The sequence below is a fragment of the Macrobrachium rosenbergii genome, chromosome 23 (assembly GCF_040412425.1).
Source record: "Macrobrachium rosenbergii isolate ZJJX-2024 chromosome 23, ASM4041242v1, whole genome shotgun sequence".
In the NCBI taxonomy this organism is placed as follows: domain Eukaryota; kingdom Metazoa; phylum Arthropoda; class Malacostraca; order Decapoda; family Palaemonidae; genus Macrobrachium; species Macrobrachium rosenbergii.
In genome coordinates, this window is record NC_089763.1 from 12,221,947 (window position 1) to 12,246,836 (window position 24,890).

The window sequence follows — 24,890 nt, forward strand, 5'->3', positions numbered from 1 at the left end:
GCATACCAGGTTAACCCTTAAACACTGAGCTTCTATTTACAAAAGTGTCTCCGTGTGAAGAGGAGGGGTTTGAGAGTTAAGCGCCGCCTCACTATCGGAAAGAAAGTTTTTTCAAAAATCACAGCACGCTTAGTTTTTAAGATTAAAAGTACATTTTTGGCTCCTTTTTTCTCATTACCTGAAGTTTAGTATGCAACCATCAGAAATGAAAAAATATCATTATCATATATAAATATTGGAATATATGACAGCAGCAAAAAAAAATTCATATATAATTGTATACAAATGCTCTGCTGTGAGCAAAGTGGGTAAAGCTAATGAGTTATTTTTTTTTTTATGTGTACACTAAATTGCGATGACTGTGGTATATAACAAATTGTAATGCGATCAAAGCAACACAGAGAAAATATTATCACAAAATGATGCATGAATCCAGCAATGCAGCTGGACTTAAAAAAATTTTTTCAAAAATTCACCATAAATCGAAATATTGTGCTGAGACTTCCTGTTTGTTGCAAAATGAAGGTAAATGATTGAATATTACTAGAATGTAAGATTTTAGCTTACAATTGCATTTTTCGACCATTTCAGTCGAAATCAAGTTGAGCGAAGGTTGAAATTTTGGCACTTATCGGATTTATATGAAGATATTTCAAAATTGATAAAGCTACAACCATGAGTTATTTTTTGTTGTATTCTACATGAAATTGTGCACATTTTCATATATATAAACTTTATGTAAGGGCTAACAGATAACATTGCAAAAATTACGACAAAGTGACTAAAGAATTTCTGAGATTTTCAGTAGAGTTAGTCCTATGCCAAGACGACAGTAGGAAAAAAGTTTTTTCAAAAATTCACCATAAATCGTAATATTGTGCTAGAGACTTCCCATTTGTTGCAAAATGAAGGTAAATGATTGAATATTACTAGAATGTAAGAGTTTTAGCTTACAATTGCATTTTTCGATCATTTCTGTCGAGTCAAAGTTGACCAAAGGTTGAAATTTTGGCACTTATCGTGATTTATATAAAAATATTTCAAAACTGATAAAAGCTACAACCATGAGTTATTTTTTGTTGTATCTTATATGAAATTGCCCACATTTTCATACATAAAAGTTTATGTAACGGCTAATATAAAATGGTGCAAAAATTACGACAAAGTGACTAAAGGAATTCTGAGATTTTCAGCAGAGTTAGTGCGCACGGATGTAAGGAAAAAGTTTTTTTCAAAAATTCACCATAAATCGAAATATTGTGCTGGAGACTTCCTGTTTGTTGTAAAATGAAGGTAAATGATTGAATATTACTAGAATGTAAGAGTTTTAGCTTACAATTGCATTTTTTTGACCATTTAGATCGAAACAAAGTTGACCAAAGGTTGAAATTTTGGCACTTATCGTGATTTATATGAAGATATTTCAAAACTGATAAAAGCTACAACCATGAGTTATTTTTTGTTGTATCTTACATGAAATTGTCAAGATTATGATAATCCTATTCCATTTTCGACAAATTATTTTGATATTTTCATACATAAAACTTTATGTAACGGCTAATAGAAAATGGTGCAAAATGGGGTTAACGACAAAGTGACTAAAGAATTTCTGAGATTTTCAGAGAGTTAGCTTCCAAAGGAAAAAAGTTTTTTTAAAATTCACCATAAATCGAAATATTGTGCTAGAGACTTCCCGTTTGTTGCAAAATGAAGGTAAATGATAGAATATTACTAGAATGTAAGATTTTTTTTGTTCAGAATAAAAATAAAAAAATATATGTATAATTACATATATATATTATACATTCATACATATACACATACAAATTCCACACACACATATATAATTCTATATATATATATATATATATATATATATATATATATATATATATATATTTATATATATATATATATATATATATATATATATATATATATATATATATATATATATATATATATATATATATATATATTTTATATATATATATATATATTTTTATTAATTTGGTAAGAATACATAAATAAAAGGAATGCAGGTGAAAACTTTTTTGCATGAAACGAAAATAATATACTGTATCCACACCAATAAATACAGATATATAAAAACTTGTAATAAATATAAAATTAAATATAAAATCAATGCAGAATACTCACTAAATACTCCTGACTCTTCATTCTATTCTTATTTTCTCCCTCCTCCATTGAAGAGTCTTGCATTTTTTCCTCTAGACATGACGAGGTACAGGTGGAGGAGGAGACGCTCTCCCCCTTACTGCAGATGGGCCACCCTTTGGATTTATAAGCCCCAGTGTCCCTCGGGTAGACGCACTCCAATACATTACCGCAGTGTGGTGTTTGCGGTCACACTCATCGATCCTGCAAAGAGCTACCTTGCAGGTGCGGCAGACGAACCGGGTGTCTCTGCTTCTGCCATTCATATGGCACACCCGGCACTGTTTCTGCTTACGCCCTTCTAGGGGCTCCAGTGTGATCCCCTGCTTGCAGCTGACACAGGGTCCACTACCTGACGGGACATTGGAATGTGAGGAGGGCGCAGGAGGACAGGGACAGCAGGGGCGCGGCAGCAGGGGTGGCGTTTCATGCAGGAGCAGGACGACCGAGGGTTGGCCTTCCAATTCATCTGCCCTATCCTTGGCAGATCTGGAGCTCGGGGCAAGGGGGTGTTCATCCACTCTCAGGATTAAAGTTTATGAGGGCATTCCCGCCACCTTGAGAAACTGGATGTTCAACCTCCGGATGTCCGAATTGTACCCACAGTAGAGGATGTAAATTCTGGAGGGCCAACTGAAGGAGGTATTTGAGGAGCTTCTGTGTCCACCTCCTGGTTCTCCTGGTGAAGGAATAATACTGGATGAGTTGATCAAAGAGATCAACTCCTCCGATGTGCCTATTGTAGTGCCTGATGACAGTAGGCCATTGGACACAAAACTCCTCATACATAACTTGGCCCTGCCGACGTGTCTTCTTCCGCTGAGCGACCTCTTCTTGGATGGGCTCATGACTGGTCGTAATCATGGGCACGAGTCGAACCCCCTTCCAACAGATGACGAAGACGTCTCCCTTCCGCCACCACCCTGTCTCTCCTCTTGCCAGATGTTGCGGGTGGCTAGCGAACCTCTTGAGGACATTTGGGGCCCCACGCACCAACCGAAGGGTACCACTGACATGCACACCTGCTTCATAGAGTTCCTGGGCCAGGGATACCGAGTTATAATAATTATCCATAAACAGGTGGTATCCCTGGTTACGGAAACGATCCACAAGACCGAAGACAGTGTCACGCAGCGTGGAGAAGACCCTGGAATACATAGAGAAGTCAACGACGTATCCAGTGTTGGATTCCGTAATGAAAAATAACTTCACACCATATTTCTTTGGCTTCTTGGGGTTGTACACTTTTATGCTTAGACGTCCTTTGTATGGCATCATCCCCTCATCCAAAGAAAGGTTCTTGGAAGGAACCACGAGAAACTGGCACCGTTCACGAATGTAGTCCAACCCTGGGCAGACTAAGATGAGGCGATCTGGGTTATTCCGGGGTATGGCCCTTTGGTTGAAGGCGTTGAAATACCTGTCCAGCGCCAGGAAACTATCACAGGGCATAATGCCGGGCACATTAGCGTACTTTAAAAAAAATCCCGCCTCCAATATTGCCTGACATCGGCAGCAGCCATCATTCCAAAAAAAATGTGGAGCCCCAAAAAATGTGCCATGTCCGTGAGGTTGCAGCCCCGCCATCGATACGACAACATCGTCTGCAGTTCTTCACGGCAGTACTGAGCGTAATCCGCCGTCTCTGCAATGAGGTATTCCAGCAATTCCCGCATAAGGAAGAGCTGAATGAACCCCAGTGCAGTGAGAGGCACAGGGATGGTCAGTCCAGGTACTGCCGTGAATGGGTGCATCTTAGGTGGGGTGGGGTCCTCCAACCACCCTCATCACTTTAACGGACGAACGTGCCTTCATCTAGGCTGCCGCAACGCTTAGCTTCACGGCAAACGTGCCGGGCACGACTTCACACTCCCCACTGGCCCATCTCCTCACTTTCACCATCACTTTCTGTCTCGTCCCCACCAGCCACAATCGGTGCCTCCTCCTCCTCAGACTCTCCCCTCATAAGCACTGAAACCACTGAGCACACTTTCATGCTCTGGCTCTACAAACGGACATTGGGAAAAATACTCATCATCACTGACATCGGGCATGACGTCCTCGTCACTAGATGACCAACTGCCATCAAAATGAGGACTTTCCACCTGCTCTCGTTCGAGCTGCAACAAGTATTCATCAATGTCCGTTTGTTGGAGGCCTCCCAAATGTTTACGAATGCCTCTCAGGACACCCCGATGTTTCCTAGGGGTCATAAAAGGCACAGGGTACGGCCCTTGGGGCCCACGGTCACTTTTGGCCACATGTGGCCGTACAACACGGCGTTCAAAAGATGGATCACCTTGGGTGCTGGGTCCCTCTCCAGCGTCTAAGTCTAAAACGCGTCTCACACGCTCACTACCGACAGGCAATACATGCCTTTCAGAGTCCTGACGACGTTGGAACATCTCTGTAGTAGTAAGTGTCACAAACATGCTAACACTTGCACAAGTTCGCAAAACACGAACCCGTCAAGAAATCGCTCTGACTGACGATCGTCGCTGATGCTTTGTAGTGCGAGAAGAAAGAAATTAGGTGTTTGCGCAGCTGGGTAACGCTTGTAAACAAAACAACAGTGTGATCTGTGAACTCCCAGCATCCCTCAAGGCGCGTGATTTAAAATTTTTCACAAACGAGGCCTGTAAGTATTTTTCCGCGAATATTTAAAACAATTTTTTGTAGTCGACGTATTTTACGTCCACTCTGCACCAGACAGACAACTTTTGTCGACGTAAAATACGTCCAGTCGGCGTTAAAGGGTTAACATGTCACCTAACTGTACAACGTTCTTTGGCAGAAGAGGAGGGACTTCTTTTAAAGCTTCCACCTCACTATCTGGACATTTGGAGAGGGTTCTGTTGAGGGCACCCTTTGCGCTCTGCAACAGTTTTTTAGGGAGGAGGATATCTCCTCCATGTTCAAGTTCGTGTAGCCGTCGTCAGCAGTATCGTCACAGCAAGCTATGATTAGTGTGGCTGCTCTGGGTTCAAGGGATGTGGCCAGTATAACGAACTTGTTGCTTCTAACTCATGTCTCCAGTGTCGGCAATTATGCATCGTTGAGGGTACAAAATGTTGAAGTAGAGGGTTCCTGTCTAACAGGGAACAGCCGGTACCCACTTGAAGAAGCCTCTTAGGGAGAATGTCCTCTCTCTCTCTCTCTCTCTCTCTCTCTCTCTCTCTCTCTCTCTCTCTCTCTCTCTCTCTCTCTCTCTCTCTCTCTCTCTCTCTCTCTCTCTCTCTCTAATTCCAGGCTCTTGTGTCTTCACATGCATTCTCTTCAGGTATGTCTCAGGAATCGCTGTGACTTCCACATCGAGAATGCATGTATAATCTGGAACGATTCTCGCCTGTCGGATCGTCTGGGATAGTCAGAAGAAGCGCATCTGACATCCGGAAGGTCTATAGTCTCCCCTCTTCCCGACGTTCATCTGTACTCAGATGCCTCATTTCAGGGTTGGGGAGCAACCTTGGAGGAATCCAGGCTTCGAGCCTCTGGAGGAATCGGGAATGAGAGGAATCATAACCTTCGGGAACCTCAGGGCTGTAAAGGAAGCACTGAGGTGCTTTTCAGTCCTAGTCCGCAACACAGTAGTGGGTCTGCTTTGCGACATCGCAACTGCTGTGTCATATCAGAGAACTCGCGGGGAACAAGATCATTAGAACTTAAGGTGTATGCTTTCCGCCATTCGGTCTCATTCATCAGGTAATCAGGAATTGCGGTATGTCAAGATGTCTATGACTCTAGCTCCTTACTGGCCCTAACACCCTCAGTTCCGGAATTCCTAATGCTCCTTACGGAAGTTCCGTGTTCCTCTTCATGCGGAAGATCTTTAGATAACCGCATTTTCACCATTATCATCCAAACTCTTGCATGATGAACCTAGTTGCGAGCGCGTGCCGAGTGAACAGCTAGACAGTCCAGACACTCTAAAGCTGTGTAGACAGTGTTTCTTTCAGCTTGAGAAGTCAACCCGTAAGCTTTACCAGGTCAGTTTGACATGGGGAAGTCTGTGTTGTAAGGAATCTCATTCCATCTTTAGGCCTGCCATAACCGAAATAGCTGGTTTCTCTTATTCCTTCAGAAAGTCAAGATTCTTCCATTTTCGGCTATTGCTGGCTACCGCTCAGCACTTAGCAGTACATTTTTCCATCTTCCCGAAAATTTCTAGTAGTAAGATCTTTGATTTATTACATTCCCTCGGGCTCCCTCGTGAGATTTGTCGGAAGTTCTAATGTTAAGATAACTGGTTGGGTGTTTTTCTTTCTTTCGGCTTTAGCTGCAGATAAAAAGGCGGGCGAGCTTCGGGAAGTTTCCTAGGCTGGTTTCCTAGGTGGGAAATGATAAGTATTTCTCTTTTTCCGGAAGTCTTGGCGAAGGCTAAAACTGCTTCGTTCGTTTAAGGTTCTTTATCTGCAAGTGTTCGGGTTCCAGCATCAGCAGGGACATCTTTATGTCCGATGCGAATATTTATCAAAGGTTGAGAAACTCCGTCCGCTTCTGTGTACACTTCTTGTCTCACCGCGGAATCCTTCCCGTCCGCTGTTAAGGATGCGATTAGTTACTTTCAGAGAAAGGGTTCCTGGTTCCTGGTTCATAAGCACTCACTACACAAGCTCCTGGTTCCTGGTTCATAAGTACTCACTACACAAGCACAGTTGCGGGCACACTTCACGATTCTCGTGTGGTGCGAGGTTTATGCCCTTGAACACAATTTAATTTGACGTGACATTATATTTAGCATTTACCAGTTTTTTTTTTTTTTATTACCGCACAGTATTCGGAGTATGTCCACTTCATCTTCCTTTCTATGGAATGGTTCAGAGTCTTCTATTCTGGAGGTAGGTTACTTACGAGTCCGTCTGTGTTTTCTTTCTTTACTTAAGAGATGTTCAATTTGCCCCACCGCGTATAGTGGCAAATTTTCTTATCTAGGGTGCGTTCAGTTAGCTGAGGTGGTATTCTCTTAGTGCAAAGACTCGGAAGGTTATTCACTTAGTCCACGTTTAACGGCGAAGTCTATTATCTAGTGTGCGCTCATTTAGCTAAGGTAGTATTCACATAGTGCGGTGGTTATTAGGTTAACGAGATAGAGGAATTCCTTCTAGGCTTTAGAATCATAAGCAACAGTGATAGTATAATCACATGAACTTAAGTTTAGTATGTCTTAAGTATCCTAGTCTTTGATAGTTTCCCTACGAGAGTCCAAAGAAGTGCTCTCGTAGGCTAGCCTAGGTTCTTTCGTCGGTGCTGGGATACCTCTTCGCTCATCGGCCTTTGCTGCAACCTGCAGGGCTTTAGGTCATCGGCTCGACACACTGCCTCATTCCTTCCTTAATGGGTAGGCTCTGAATAGCCACTTGGGAGATGCATCGTTCTCCTTTTTACATGAAACTTATTCTTGTAGTCCGTGTGTAGCCACTAACCCTTCTATCGTGGATGCGTTCATTTAGCTAAGGGGGTACTCTCTTAGTGCAGAGGTTCTTGGAGGCGGCCTCTTGGAAGTCGGTGTCGGTTTTCACAACTTTCTACCTCAAAGACATTCAGTTTTCTTCGAAGAAGAGTTACTTGCTTGGTCCCTTTGTGACAACCAACTCGATCTTATAATTACGTAGTGATGTTAAGGGTAGTGGGAGCTCTAGGTAATGAATGAAGTCTGAGGAAATTTGGAATTTTGGATTCTCTGTTAGTCGGGGTTCATAGTGAGAGTATTAAGTTTGACGTTAGTACTGTGAAGATAGGCAGATTCAGTGGACAGGTTTGGTTTCTTCAACCTCTTCTGTGCTGACATCAGCGGCAATGGGCGGTGAAGAACTCGAAGACCCTGCACACTCAACTTCTCCTCCATACATGAGTGGCCACAATAGCCACATGGGAGGTTCTTTGTACCCCTCCATACATGAGAGTGCTTTGATTAGCCACATGGGAGGTTCATCGTACCCCTCCATACATAAGAGTGCTTTGATTAGCCACATGGGAGATTCATTGTTCTCCACTAATCATGGGAGGCTGTGATTAGCCACATGGTAGGATTTTTTTTTTTTTTTTTTTTTTTTTTTTTTTTCTACTCTCTATCCATGAGGAGGTTTGAATACCACATGAGAGGTAGCTCGACTCAGACCCTCCATACATGTGAGTGCTTTGATTAGCCACATGGGAGCTTTGTCATTCTCCACTAATCATGGGAGGCTGTGATTAGCCACGTGGTAGGTTGCTTTTATTTTGCTACTCTCTATCCATGAGGAGGTTTGAATACCATGAGAGGTAGCTCGACTCAGACAGTACCTAGACACGAGACTGACGTTGGGGGTACTCTCTCTACAGACATTCTCACCTGCCGTGTGGGATAACCAGGTGAGGATACATTCATTTATAAAGAGTAGGCAAATAGTGAGTTACCTGCTTTCCCTGTTGGCAGGTCGGGCTGAATTAGATTGATCCCACCTCCACTAAATTTTGTTAATCAGGCTAATTCAGGTGTTCAGGGAGTGTTTTGCAATATGAAGTTTTCATAATAAAACTAATATTGTAATACTTACCTGAACACCTGAATGATTCCCACCCTCCTCCCCACTTCAATTTGAATAGTGGATAACGCAATTGGGGATCTCGGCCTCACTCGGCCGGGACTTGCAGCAGTGTTGCCAATGGTACTTCAGGTAACTTATTTGACAAGATTTTCCTGTAAGCGTTGGTAACGCTGACAGTTAATTACCCACTTAGTGGGTAAAAGCTATGGTGATGTAGTTCGGGCTGGTAGGTGACCAGGGCTAATTCAAGTGTTCAGGTAAGTATTACAATATTAGTTTTATTATGAAAACTTGATTTTTGTATGACTAAGAGCGAGTTCACACTTTAGTGTCGAAGTCCCCAGATGTTTTGCTGTAATCTCTATTTGTTTCCTTTATTTGTTTTTCACATTTCAGCAAGAGGTCTCACTGTTATTTACCAAGGCTGCTGCTGCTCCCTCTTCCCAGAGGAGTTGGCTATTTTATCATTCTCACACCCATTGCATTGGTGTCATACCTTTTTCTTCCATTGGTAGGCTTTTACTAGCTACTAGCATGGCTTCTGTTCCTTTAGGTCATTCTGCAGCTTCTTTGTTTCCCAGTTTTTACTCCAGTAGATCAGAGGTGATTACTGGAGACCTCCTACCCCATTTCTCCTTACAATTAGAAGGAAGATTCAGTGTGGAGCCACTTACAGAGCCATACTTAAATCACTGTGTAGCAGTTTGAAGGGTGGTTAGCATCACCTTCAGTAGATGAGAAATGCAAGAAGAGCTTTTCCAGTTCTTATGACTATAGCCCCTTTGCTACTATGAGAGCCACAATGCAAACCACTGTAGTGCCCAGAGGTGAGACAACATTCAGTCCAACTCTCTGCCACCAGAAACAATTAGAAACATTCTAGCTTTCATAACAAGTATGGGTTCAGTGACTGGAGCCACAGTTGGTCTCACTGTCCCATACCCCTCCCCTTTTATATTTTGAGCTTAAGTGTTGACATAATAATAATAATAATACAGTAATAATAATAATAGTATAATAATAATAATACTGTAATGTCCTCTATTTCATCTCAGGGCCGTACATAGGGAATATATAAAGTAGAGACAATACAATACACACAATTCAGATACACAAAATAAAAGATAAAGATGGTAATCGACTAAACCAAAACACTTGCTGATAATAATAATATGTAGTAATGACAATAATAATATTGAAATGTTAGTACATAATGTTAAAAATAATGATGGTCATGATAAAAACAGTGGCATACAAGTAATTTTCAGCTAGAGATCTTAGGTAGATGGAGAGAATTCAGGTGTAGAATGCTAAAAGTGAAAAGTAAAAAAGCAAACCTCAATAATAATATTAGTAATAATAATAAAAATTTTAACAATACAGTAATGGTAATAGTAATAATAATGATGATTGGAATAATAATGATAACAGTAGTAGTTTCTGTAGAAAATATTTAATTGCATTTATAGAGAACAAGTATACACAGCAAATAAGGCCACCCCTGTATGAAAAAAGAAAATATCAGTTATGAAACAGATGCCTCATTAACCTATCTTTATCACATTTTAGATCTTTTTGCTTCAAAGCGTAGGGTGTTTTGGATAAGTGAATTGCTGCTGTATCCTAGCTGGTGAGCAGAGTGGACATTGTTCTCCTAACAATGATTTTTAAGTTATCCAGGCAGTTTTCTGTGAATGTGTGTAGCAAGGTGGTAGTGATGTGTGTGGGTGAGGTGCATCAGAATGTCATTATTGAACGACATTGACATGTCTCATTGCCTCTCGGGTATAATTCATCTAAAGGGAATAACCATAAATGCTGTAGCAGTATGAGTGGAAAAGCAGCAGTTTCATGTCTAATTGACAAAAGGCAAACTTTGCATTCGTTTCCAGTCACTATAATTTACATCAACTCTTTTCCACGTTGGCTGTACAGTAAACCCCCTTATTCACGTTCTCACGATTCATGGATTTCTTATGGAACATATATAAACATTATTCGTGGAAAATTCGCCCATTCGTGGTATTTTTCACCGAGAAATATTCATTAATTACTGTATTTTCATATACAGGCAGTCCCTGGTTTATGATGGGTTCAGCTTACGACGTTCCGAGGTTATGACGCATTTCAAATATATTCATCAGAAATTATTTCCTGGTTTACGACGCTTGTTCTGGGGTTACGACGCGTCGTATGCTGATCCGACGGAAGAAATATAGCTCCAAAACGGCAGAATAATAAAAATTTGGAGTTTTTTTTTTGATGAAAAACTCAATAAAAATGCAGTTTACATTGTTTTCAATACACCCAAAGCATTGAAAGTAAGGTTTTCTTAGGATTTTTGACGATATTCAACGATTTTTCGGTTTACGACAATTTTCGGTTTACGACACGGCGTAAAAACGGAACCCCTGTTGTAAACTGGGGACTGCCTGTAATTTTCATGACTAAATGCACTTTTTGTGATAAAACTATTAAAATAGCTACCCAGGTAGTGCTCGAGTTATGATAATTCGATTTTGCGATGGGGTAAGCAATTAACCCTTAAACGCCGACTGGACGTATCGTACGTCGACTAAAATTGTCTGTTGGGTGCCGAGTGGACGTACGGTCCATCGACTAAAAAAAGTTTTTTTAAATATTTCCGGAAAAATAGTTATAGGCCTAGTTTCCGAAAGATTTTAAATCACGCGACTTGAGGATGCTGGGAGTTCACAGATCACGCTGTTGTTTTGTTCTAAGCGTTACCCAGCCAGCGCGCTCAATTTCTTTCTTCTGCACTACAGAGCATCAGCGACGCATCTCAGAAATTCTTTCGCCACTTTTTCGTAATTTTTGTACCATTTTATATTAGCCGTTACATAAAGTTTTATATATGAAAATGTGCACAATTTCATGTAGAATACAACAAAAAACAACTCATGGTTGTAGCTTTTATCAGTTTTGAAATATTTTCATATAAATCACGATAAGTGCCAAAATTCCAACCTTCGGTCAACTTTGACTCGACTGAAATGGTAAAAAAACCTAATTGTAAGCTAAAACTCTTACATTCTAGTAATATTCAATCATTTGCCTTCATTTGGCAACAAATTGGAAGTCTCTAGCACAATATTTTGATTTATGGTGAATTTTTGAAAAAAACTTTTTCCTTATGTCCATGCGCGGTAACTTGGCCGAAAATCTCAGAAATTCTTTCGTCACTTTGTTGTAATGTTTGCACCGTTTTATATTAGCCGTTACATAAACTTTTATGTATGAAAATGTGTGCAATTTCATGTAGAATACAACAAAAAATAACTCATGGTTGTAGCTTTTATCAGTTTTGAAATATTTTCATATAAATCACGATAAGTGCCAAAATTTCAACCTTCATTCAACTTTGATTCGACTGAAATTGTAGAAAACGCAATTGTAAGCTAAAACTCTTACATTCTAGCAACAATCAATCATTTACCTTCATTTTGCAACAAGCGGGAAGTCTCTAGCACAATATTTCGATTTATGGTGAATTTTTGAAAAAACCTTTTTCCTTACCTCCGCGTGTGGTAACTCGGCTGAAAATCTCAGAATTTTTTTAGTCACCTTGTCGTAATTTTCGCACCATTTTATATTAGGCCTTACATTAAGTGTTATACATGAAAATGTGCGCAATATCATGTAGAATACAACAAAAAATAACTCATGGTTGTAGCTTTTATCAGTTTTGAAACATTTTCATATAAATCACGATAGATAGAAAAAATTCGACCTTCGGTCAATTTTAACTCAACCGAAATGGTCGAAAACTGCAATTGTAAGCTAAAACACTTACAGTCTAGTAATATTCAATCAATTACTTTCATTTTGCAACAAACGGGAAGTCTCTAGCACAATATTTCGATTTACAGTGAATTTTTGAAAAAAACTTGTTTTTACGTCCGTGCATTACGAATTCATGCATCATTTTGTGATAATATTTTCTCTGTGTTGCTTTGATCGTTTTACAATATGTTATATACCAAAATCATTGCAGTTTAGTGTACAATACATCTTCTAGTTAAAAAAGTAAAAGAGAATGATAAAAGTATTGTCAATAACGTTATACTCTTGCGTAAATGCGTACAGTCTAAACAACTGAACGAGAAACTGTTGTTTTGCTTATAACTGAATTGGATGACAACAGCTGTTTTCCATGTATTTCAATCATTTTACGGTAGTAAACAATTACCATCGTTATGTTACAAATAGAATAGGACTGATATATTTTTACATTATACCCTTATTCGGTATGGGTAAAAGATTGGCAAGGAAATATAATGCTAAATTTAAGCTGCAAATTGTAGCTGAAGCTGAGAAAACAATGTTCAAGCAGCCAATGACTATAAATTATTGTGCATTAGCAACATGGATGAATGGTAAATAAAACTGGAGAGAAAGTATTTTAATCAAAACTATTGGGCATGAAAGAACACATTACTGCTGTTTTTACGACGATAAATGGTAAATATGTAAAGCTCGTATTACGATGAAATCAAATGAAGATAGCGAACGGAATCATGATTTTTTTTTTGCACAAAACAAACATGCCCCCAAAAGGTAAACGTCATCTATTAACGAAAAAAAAAATAGCAAATTAATTTCACAATGAGACATATTTAAGTTATATTTCAACTTAAAAACATTTCGTATAACGAAAAATAACCTTGCCCCATATAAATAAAGTATCTAGAGATTCATTTACACTAACTAGAAGCAAGAAAAGTGCTCTGAACTGAGTTAAATATGGCGAAATAAAGTTACTGCATAATCAATTTCCAAACCCAAGCATTGAATGCTACGATCGCAGTGTATAATACAAAAGCAGTATAAGAATATATACAGTGTTATTGGATATAGTTAAGTAAAGCATAACGTTTTAAAAGATCCATGGAAAAGATGCATATTCATTATGTTGATGTTTGTTTAATACGATATTAATATGTGAATACAGTAAAGCCCCCGTATGTGGGGTCTCACGATTCCCAGACTCACCTATTCGCGGATTTCTCTGTGGAACATATATACACATTATTCGCGGAAAATTCGCCCATACGCGGTATTTTTCACTAAGAAATATTCACTAATTACTGTATTTTCACAAATATTCACAATTTCCTGTATTTTCACATCATTTTCATGACTAAATAAACTTTTTGTGATAAAACTATTAAAACGCTCAGGTATAAGCATTTTTAGAGATTTCTTTTGTGTTTGAACAATCAAAATAGGCAGTTCTAAGTGTTTTTAGAGGGGGTTTTAAGCATTCGCGGATTTTAGCTATTCGTGGGGGGATGTGGTACGCATCCCCCATGAATATGCAGGGTTTACTGTACAGTATATGTAGGCTAGGCTACTGTATATGTATACAGTATACCATAGTTTAGGCTAAGCTAATTCTTGTTTGTTATTCAATTTCTCTGTGTTGAATTACCATAAGCCACTTTGCTTAAACCTCCAGAAATAGCTGATATTGATAATTACTATACCATGTATGTTTAGAGTATATTTTTTAGTGTAGGCTAGGCTACCGTATAGGTATACTGTACATGGTACTGAATACCCTAATGTAGGCTAGGCTATATTCAAGATACATTTTTCCCAATGTACAAGGGGTTTTTTGGAACCTAACCCTATTGTAAGTAGGATAATACCTGGTACAGGTATTCCCCTACTTACGATGGGGTTAGGTTCCAAAAAACCCATCGTTTGTTGAAAAAATCGTAACTCGAATATGGCCTAGCCTACACTAGGGTAATCAGTACCATCTATACATATATGGTAGCCTAGCCTACACTACACAGTATACTTTATACATATATGGTATAGTAATTATTAGTGTCAGCTAATTCTGCAGGTTCAATGCAGACTGACATGATAAGCCAGTATTAAGAGAAATTGAATAACAAACAAGGCCTGGCCTGCACTTTCATATATCATGTACGGTAGCCTAGCCTACATTATACTGTATTCTATTTTCACATAACACCGCCGTATTATACAAACATCAAAATAGCGAATGTGCATCTTTTCTATGGATCTTTTAAAATGTTATGCTTTACTACACTGTATCCAATCGTAAATATTCTTATACTGCTTTTGCATTATAAATTCTGATCATAGCGATCAAATGTTTTGGTTTCGGAATCGATCACGCGGTCTTTATTTCAATGCATTTAACTCGGTTCAGAGGGCATTTCTTGCTTCAAGTTAGCGTAAATGAATCTCTAGATACTTTATTTATAAGGGACATGTGTATTTTTTGTTATACGAAGTGTTTTTATGTCTAAATATAACTTAAATATGTCTCGTTGTGAAATTATTTTAGCCATTTTTTTCGTTAGTAGATGACGTTGGCGAACTTGGCGGCTGGCCCTTTGTTTTGTGTAAACAAAAAAAAATCAAGATTCCGTTCGCTATTTTCTCTTGATTTCATCATCATACCACGAGCTTTTCGTATGTATCTTTTATCGGCGTGAAAACAGCAGTAATATGTGTTCTTTCATGTCCAGTAGTTTTGATTAAAATACTTTCCAATTTTATTTGCGGTCGAGTTTCATCCATGTTGCCAATGTACGATAATTTATAGTCATTAGCAGCTTGAACATTCTTTTCTCAGCATCAGCTACAACTTGCAGCTTAATTTTACTGCAGCAGTATATTTCCTTGCCGATCTTTTCTCCAAAGCGGATAAGGGTAGTGTAAAAACATATCAGTACTTAACGTCATTTTTAACATAACTACGATAATTGTTTAACCGTACGATGGTTGAAATACAAGCAAAACAGTTGATATCCGATTTGGTTATTAGCAAAACAACAGTCTCGTTCGGTTGTTTATGGCTGTACGCCATTTTCGCAAGAGTATAAGGTTACTAACAATGCTTTTATTATTCTCTTACTTTTTTAACTAGAAGATGGAATAAAGAGATGGAGAAAAAGAAGTTGGTCTATTGTAAGTTGGTCTTTCTTGCTGCCTGATTCTACGGCAATTGTAGTGTACGCTGTTGCTTGTGCCCGCTCGAAATTTAAAAATATTTTCTAAATATTGTCGTACCGGTATTAATTGCTAACTCCATCAGAAACTCGAATTATCGTAAGATGAATTATCGCCACTCGTGCACTACCTGTATTTACAAACGCACAAAAAAATTGCAAACGAACACTAACCTATTTTAACTTCCGACACAACGAGGGCAAGTGAGGTCGGCTCATTGAATTAATGTACCTATTCCAGCCTCTCGGCCAACGATCGTACACCGTGACGCTGCCTGATTGTACGTTGTTGCCTGCGCCAGTCGCCCGCGAAATTTAAAAATACGTATTTTCAAAATATTGTCGTATCGATATTAATTGCTAATCCCATCGTAAAAGCGAATTATCGTAAGTCGAATTATCGTAACTCGAGCACTACCTGTATAAGCATTTTTAGAGTTTTTTTGTGTTTGAACTATCAAAATAGGCAGTTTTAAGTGCTTTTAGAAGGGTTTTAAGTATTTGTGGATTTTAGCTGGGGCCTGTGGTATGCAGTCCCGCGAATACGGGGTTTACTGTATTCTTTAGGTCACCGTGATGAAGTGCCCAGATACAGGAATTCATGCACAAATTGCAGACAATTATTTCAGAGGAAAATTTTTGGTTCTTCAGTATGCTTAAGTGGTCTTGGGAGTAGCAACTTTCACTTCGTGTTGGTTTCATTACATAGAATGTCAAATTCTTCTGCATATCTATGGCAAGTATCGATTAGTCACTGGAGGCCTTGTGCTGATGGGGAAATTAGAACCATATCATCAGCATAACGGAGGCTGTTAATTATTATTTTGTTGATTGTGCATCCGATTGAGAGTGAGTTAAATTTGACATGTAGTCCATGTGTATGTATTAAATAGATGCTGAGAGAGAAAGCCCCTTGCCAGAGCTAGTTTAGGGACCCGAAGTTGTATGACAATATGTTATCCTATTTGACACAGAATTTCTGTGTGGAGAAGCAGCAGTATAAAATGCCAATAAAATGTAAAGGAGTGCCTCTTTTGTGCCACTTCAGGGAGAAGAGCTTCAGGTAGTTTACTCTGTCAGATGCTTTTCTTACATATATAAAACAAGAATACAGGAGAGGCCATGATAAGTAATAGTTCAGCGGTTCTTCCAGGGTTTAAGGGCAGGTGTCAGTTAAGTAGTTTTTTTTTTAAATCCAAACCGGCTTTCAGTAGTGTGTAGAAAGGGGAGAAGTCTCTCTGATGAAATTGTAGTGATTGCAACTGGGCAATAATTACCAGGATTAGCTGCATCTTTTAGCTTGTTTTTGATTAATGGTATTAAGTGAACTAAGAGTAGGGAATCTGTGAGAAACTGGTGAAGTATACTTGTATTGAATAGAGCAGCTAGCAAAATGTAAATTATTAGGTGGCAGAATTTGAAAGCTTTTGCACGGAGACCATTGCAGCTTGGGATTTTATTATCAGGTAAGTTCTTTATGGCATCGCAGACGTTACCTGATGTAATACAGTCAGCGAAATGAAATTGAATGTTATCAGTAAGGAGACTATCTATTTCCCTGTGGGAGCCTTGATTGTTTATGCAATTCAGGATAGCGCTGAAGTCATCGCCCTACATTCTTGCGATAGCCTTGTCGTTGATGGCTTCTCCCACTTTCTGTGATAACTTCTTAATTTTGGGATTTAGGATTGAGTGTCATCCCAAAGACGAGGGTAATCACCAGATTCTAATTTTCTAGATATTACATCTGCTCTTAGTTGCATTTTACTTAGCCTGCCGTGCTTAAGTGCAAGTTTGAACTGCACTCGTACATTGCTCATTAAAAGTGCTAAGTGTTCTTCCTATGGGCTACCATTTTGCCTCCACTGTAAAAACACTTCTTGTGAATGTATGCAAAGATCTTTAACCAGGTCATTCCAGCCAGGTATTGTATGAGAGTTGCCTTGGCAAAATCTAAAGAGATATCTGCCTGAGTCCAGCAGTACAGTTATTATATTCAAATAGAATTATTTTAGGTCTCCTGTGGTGATTCTTTAGGAGTATTCGTAACAGTGATAGTGTGAACTCTGGCCACTCAACCCTACTAAATTTCTCATGGCTCAGGGCTCTGATGACACAAAGGATGAGACTTACATATTTTAGATCTTAGAATCCAGCCATGCATGTGCAGCACTTGTGGCTGATTGATGTATTCTTACTATTAAGAGGAACATAAGCATCTGGGATGATTTTGTGTGCACGAAAAGGCTAATTATGAGTTTTGGGTTTGTACAAAAAAAAAAAAAATTTTATTTTTATTTTTTAATTGTGGTAAAGGGGGTGACCAATTTTAAAATGTCATTGAAGGTATGATTGTAACATGTTGCTGTAGATTGTGATTTTGTATTTAGAATTTCATTCTAAACATATTTGCCCCTTTTTTGATGCACTCATTGACTGCATAAGGTGGGTGGAGAAGTTCTGAAGGAGCGTGGCAGAAGCATTCATGGTCATGCTTCAGATGCAGTGATTCACAAACTGCTCTGGAAACATGTAGGTTATTGCTAAATCTGTTGCGTATGCCATCATTTGTTAATGATTATCCAAGCATGTAAAACTACTTTGCTTTTATAAAAGCTGGCCTATCCTCTTGGTGTGGAATCTTAATCACAGAATTGAAAATGATAGGGAGTTCACTTCTAGGTAATCAGCAGAGGTTTACACATTTTCAGGAGGTCCTAATGAAGAATGACCTAAGTGCTTTAGACTTTGGTGGGGGGGTTGGTTTCTGTTTGTAACACCCATGAGGATTGTACAGTACAAACCAGACTAGATCTATACCAAGTTTAGATGCTAATACCAATCTGGTGCTAATTTATAACTGGATAGAATACTGTGCAACTTGAGAGTTGTGGGGCCATTTGCATCTGTGGATGTAGTTTCTTAGGAGCAGTTAAAGTTAAGTATACCTTAGTTTAGGAGCAGTAAGAATAATAGGTTTGTGATATGCCTGAATCTAAACCAAATTCCCTAAACAGTTTATTTTTCTAAATTGTACATTCTGAGATTATCCCTCTCCTATCCCATATTGTTGCATGTCTTTGGGCTACAGGAAAATATGAATGCAGCGACAGATGAGGCAAGAATATCTTGCTTATTTTTTAAATAGAGTTCTACTCATGTTAACTGTAATGCAGTGCACAGTCTGTAGTTTTTAACTGTGTAATGGCAACACTAAATATAACAAGTTCTTATGTGTTTAAGTATTTTGTTTTGTGTTACTATAAGTACACTATTATTGATATGGTATAATGCTGTATACTGTGCATGTCATATTGTAAGTAGTTTTACAAAGGGTAAAAAAATTTAAAAAATTTTTATAGCTAACTGTCATATTGAAAGATACAGGTTACCAATTTAAAACTGCCAAAAATGTAAAATTACGAGTGGAATGAGCCTGAAAGAATATATCCTTGTTATCCTTGTTGAATAGTATTTACTGTCAGTTTATGATGGCTTTTGTATATGTTTCTGGAGTGTTGTGTTGTGCCATTACCTCCCTTTGGAAAGATAAAGGATGAAAGAATAGAAAAGGATTAGGTTGGTGCTCTTTTGTAAGCATACTTCCCTGAGGTCAAAAGTTTTGATTGTTTTCATTGTGTTTACATGTGATAAGTTCGTTGTGTAGTTTTGTCTGTATGGTTTTAAGGATTTTGCAGCATGTGCAACTCTGAAATTTCTGTATGTTATTTTTTTTTTTTAAATTGCCATCTTTATTTATATTTGTAAGTTATATTTAAATGTACAGTGCATATGCCACTAACATGGGTAAAAGGGGGGTGTTAGGCTACTTAGTTGGGGAGTGCTGCATTATAGGTACCATAAGAACAATTATGATATATCTTGAAGAGAAGACAGACTAGACTTTGTTTTCCTTTCTATCATTGTTTTTTCTGTAAAATTTGCTACAGTTGATATAAAAACAAACAACAGCATAGTACATGTGCACTTAAGATAGCAGTAGGAAAAAACAACTTAATGGTAGCTGAAAAGGACTCTGCCATCCTTAGACTAGGAAGTCCGATATGTTGGCTAGAATGTTTACTGACCTTGAATGTTATGATTCTTAGCTGTATCAAGTCATTTGATATACAGTACTTTATATTGTATTAAATACTATACTCTACTCTATATTGTATTCAGCATACTGACATTTCTGTTATACTGTAGTAAAACTCAGGCTAGGATAAAAAATTAAATGTTATGATTCTTAGCTCTATCAGGTCATTTGATATACTGTATTTTGCATTAAACACTATACTCTACTCTATACTGTATTCAGCATATTGAAAGTTCTGTTGTACTGTAGTAAAAATCAGACCAGGAGGTAAAAAATGAGGTAGATAAAGCATAACAATTCACAACCTTTGCCATTACTTTATTCCCAGCCATAGTGCAGGAAATTTGAGCTGATAGCGGGGTATATACTTGGTGGTACATTATTAAGAACTTTAAATCTAGAACTTTCTTTTTGTAAGTCACCTAAACTTGTAGCTTCTGCAATCTGTGTATGGTCTGTACTAATTATTCTTATTGATTATTCATTCATTTCATAAAGTTTAATAAGATCAGCAATGCTGGTTGCTGTTACTTAGATGTAAAACATCCATACTTAACAGACATACTTCCTATTATGTATTGTGATCTCATAAACATGTTTAGAAAACTCCAGACAAGTTGCACTTTAAAGGCAGTGATACTTTCCAGATAGGGCAAGTGTGCATGAGAGAAAGAAGGGGATGTTAGGTCACTCAAGAGTGCTACTGTGCATAGAGAAATAACTTCATCTTATACAAAATGCCACTAATGCATGTTTGCAGCATATTCAGATAACAAAGAGTGGGTGTACATGTGGTTAGGAGCATCACCTACTAAATGGACATTGTGCTTGTGTGGAATAAGTTTCGAGAGAGGTGAAAGCATTGTCAAATGCAAAAAGAACTACTTTACATACATCAATCCTTAGGTTCAGGACTTGGCCAGGTATGCTCTGAAGCTGCTGAAATGATGAGCTAGCCATTTAAATTGAGTTATATGTGTTAAGTCTGTGGTAGTGGTGAACTAATACACTTTTGGGTACTTATTGTAGAGGGGAATTATGTTGCTGTTAACTGTGTTAGAGGCAAATAAACTGTACATGCTGCTTAGTATTGAAAAGCTTTTTCGGCACGTCATGATTATAATTCATGTGCATCCTTTGCTTATTTGATTGTGACAGCTTTCATTAACATATGAGCTTTTCAGTCGAGAAACATGCCAAGTGCCATTTTTAAAATATAATAAATTAAATTAAAAATACTTTGGCCCAGGATGGCACTTGGCATGTTTCTCGACTGAAAGGCTCATATGACATTAGGTAATCTGATCATGCAGGAAATCTGGATATAATATAGATGCAATCAAGAGCCCTTCCTGTGAGAAAAGAATATATCCAGTTTATTGGAAAATATCAGAAATATAGAAATAATTAAAGGAATAGAATAGCTTCCTGCCCAGATTAGAAATAATGATTACCGTATCTTTTTTGTTTGTGATATACCCCATGATGTATCTAAGGAATGAGTCAACATTCCTGACTTTTAAATCATAAGTTGTTGCACTTCTGTTATTGTATTACTAGGAGATATATTTTTTATCTTATATAGTGGTTATCAAAATTATTGTATAAGAAGAAATAAAAACTAATGCATTAAAAGGGCAGAGAAGGTTAAGGTAATCAGAGAATTGAAATAAAAAAGTTTTTTCCCACAGGGATACAACCATTGCCTCTCATATATGGAGTATATCCTTCAGCGTGAGCTGGAACAGCCCTTAAATCTTGGTAACAAAGTAGTTAATTGGTGGAGATGTGGGAGAGGGGGTTGCACCTCTCTTTCACTTCATTGTTACCACTTCTCATCTTTCTTTGGTTGTCATCGAGAGAGGATGCTTCTGTTGAAAAATCAGCTTGTTACCATAATTCCCTAATGCCTTGTCCTAGGCTCTGTGCCTTGGCTATTTATTTTTTGTATCTTGCTGTGTCATATGTTTTTGTTTTTCTTGATTATCGAGAAAAAACATGACGGGTGCCAGTGTGGGCTGTGGGCAGCATTGTGGCAGCTCCATGCCTCCCAAATCGCTAAACCCACACACAATTTGCACTGACTGTAGGAAAAGGAAGTATAGGAAAAAGTATGGGAAGGTTTTGCTGGGTTCCTTTTTGGGGGTAACACTCCTTCAGTGACACTGCTGAATCATTCTGGGACCTTTTTGACCAGCTGCAATTCCTCTTCCTTTTACACCTGGCTCGTGCCCTCCTACGAGGGTTAATTCACCCACGACCAGACCCATTCATTCCCATCTTAGGATGAGGAAACCCACAAGGTAATTTTTTTCTTGACTAGCTCCATAAAATGTTGCCCATTTTAATATTTCAGGTAGTCTCTCTCTTGCCATCTTCTTGTACAGTACTCACTAGCAGAAAGAAGGAATGACCAACTAACCACTGATTCATTTGCTGCTGTTTCTACAGTTCCTGTGTCTTCCTCATTTTCTACAGGTGGTCCTCCAGTGACTGTGACAATACCTGTAGCTAAGCAAGTTGTTATTGTGGCTTCTCCCTTTCTAACTTTGACTACCCCCCGGTGTGCAAGACAACTTTGAAGTCTAACAAGTGAGAGAAAAGGATAAGCATTCCTGTAATTCTAGCTTCTCATTTTCCTCCTTGTCACTGTCATCTCCTTCCTCCTTCTCATCCCAGAATTCTCTTCCTTGGCATAAGAAGAAAAAGGAAGGGAAGTACAAGGTCATTTGGAATAAGGTCAAGTGGACTTCTCATGATTGCTTTTACTTATGGCAGGAGAGCAGAGGTGCCAGTTCACTGCTTGGTGATCATTGTACTTCAGGCCAATCTAGTGCTGTGGCACATGCCCCCTTAAACATCAGGACAGCATCCCTTCACCCTCCTACCCTGTACTCTTGGGCTCACACCAGGATTGTGTTGCACAGTCCCCATGCTCCTTCCAGCCTGGGTCTGCTTACCAGGTTTGGGTTGCAACTGAGTACAGTCCCTAGATTGTGCGTGGGTTAGCAACAGGATGGGTTCTCCCTCTCAGCCACCTTCTGGGGGATGTAGAGGGAACTGCACCCCCTTCTCACTTGGCAGGCTCACGCTAAGCAGTGCTCTTACAATCCGAGCACGCTTGCTCCAGGGAGAGATCCCCATTCATCTCTTCCACCCTTCATGGACATGATTATTCACATGTGTATGAGGAGAGGGAGGGAGGTAGTGAAACCTCTTGCTCCTCTCAGTCTGCTTACTTGGTTGTGACTGAATATCAGAGCCAAGGGACATAATGGCCAAGGTCCGAATTACGTTTGGACTGCATACTTGTAGGTCCCCATCTGCCTTCTCCATTGAGAGGCTCACCTGGTGCTGTATGGTTGTGGGAGTGAGAGAGGGACCAGAAGTCTGGTACAGTTGACCTCCCATATTCGCAGGGGTTAGGGACCACAACCACTCGCGAATGCCGAAAATCCATGATATATTGGAACCCCCCCCCTCTAAAAACGCTTATATGTAACTACCTATTTCAAGCCAATCATCATCGAGGAAAGCTGGTACCCTGCTGTGTGGCTGGCTCCTTCCAACCCTTGCAGATAATAGCTGTTGTTATGGAGAGAGAGAGAGAGAGGGGTGGAACTGTGTACAGCATACTTTAAACTAAAATACTTTTAACTGCTTATTTTAATAGTTCAGACAAAATTATACCTTAAACTATTATCCTAAAACACTTTAATATAATTTCAGAGTCATCTTACAGCATTATTATCCTTAAAAATATGTGGCTCACAGTTATGTGTGAAACTAATAAAGTCACCCCTGAGAGAGAGAGAGAGGTGAACTGAGTACAGTATACCTTAAACTAAAATGCTTATAACTGCTTATTTTAATAGTTCAAACAAAATTATACCTTAAACTATTTTCCTAAAACACTTTAGTATAATTTCAAAGTCATCTTACAGCAGTATTACCCTTAAAAATATATGGCTCACAGCTATGTGTGAAACTCATAAAGTTACTCATGAGAGAGAGAGAGAGAGAGGTGATAAAGGAAGAGACAGAGAGAATGAAAATACATATGCACATTAAAAAAATATTTAATACGCTATTGACAGTACATACACAAAGGTAAATAAAGATTAATTAAGAATATGCAATCAGTAAACATTAAACTTAAATCAATCATAATAAAAAAGGGGAAACTCCATCACAGAGCGTTGGAGCTATAAGCCAATCAGCAACTAGCAGAGCTGATATCCTACTCAGTGATTGGTTCTTCTAATCCTTCCAGCCAGTAGCGTCTCTGTTACAAGCTTACAAGACAATCAGCATTGAGGTAACATACCCTTCTGTGTGATTGCTGCTTCTAACCCTTCCAGCCAATAGCTCCCTTTTCATCTATCTAGCCATCTCTCACATTCTATGAGTATCCTTTGGCTTAAAAGAGAGAGAGAGAGAAGGGCTTAACTGAGTTGTTTACATTGGTTTAACAATAAAACATGTTGGAACCATAGGTTTTTATACATATTACAATGATAATAGATATATATATCTACCCATCTCTCACATTCTATGATTATCCTTTGGCATAAAGAGAGACTCTTTGCCCAGGTGCTAACCCTTTCACGGTCAACGTCAAGATGATTGACAGTTTTGCCTTCATCCCTCCCTCTAAGCTGGAGACAAAAAAAATTTGAAAAAATTTATTGAGCTAAAATCTTATCTAATTCACTGTAAAGTATTTTCTTTAATGAATTGATATTTTGCTATGTTTACATTAATATTAACATCTGAAAATTAATAAATCATTTATTTATCATACAAAACAAATAAACATACATATGCATAAAAATTCTCTCATCTCAGTAAGAGAGAGAGTGAGAAAAATACAACTCCCACACTAGTGACAGTACAAACCAAAGCATCAAGCTACAAGCTTTTTCATTGGCTACTTCCAACTCTTTGCAGCCAATAGCATGTTGTCATGGAAAAAGAGAGAGGGGGGGCTGTTGAACATCGTTTTTTTATACATTACATATTACATGTTAATAGATCGATATTGAGGGATTTTCCTGTAACATTTGATTGATA

At 38.5% G+C, this 24,890-nt stretch overlaps 1 protein-coding gene across 3 annotated transcripts in view; it reads left to right on the plus strand.

Moving 5' to 3' along the window:
- Positions 1 to 24,890, plus strand: part of LOC136851274 (gamma-tubulin complex component 6-like) — a 366,897-nt gene that overhangs the window by 205,153 nt on the left and 136,854 nt on the right. For 2 of the 3 annotated variants that reach the window (XM_067125258.1, XM_067125257.1), the window contains exon 17: positions 18,164 to 18,250. The exons of the other annotated variant lie outside the window; for it this stretch is intronic. In XM_067125258.1, the coding sequence (XP_066981359.1) occupies positions 18,164 to 18,250 (87 nt within the window). The remainder of the gene's footprint in view (positions 1 to 18,163; positions 18,251 to 24,890) is intronic. 3 annotated transcript variants of the gene reach the window in all.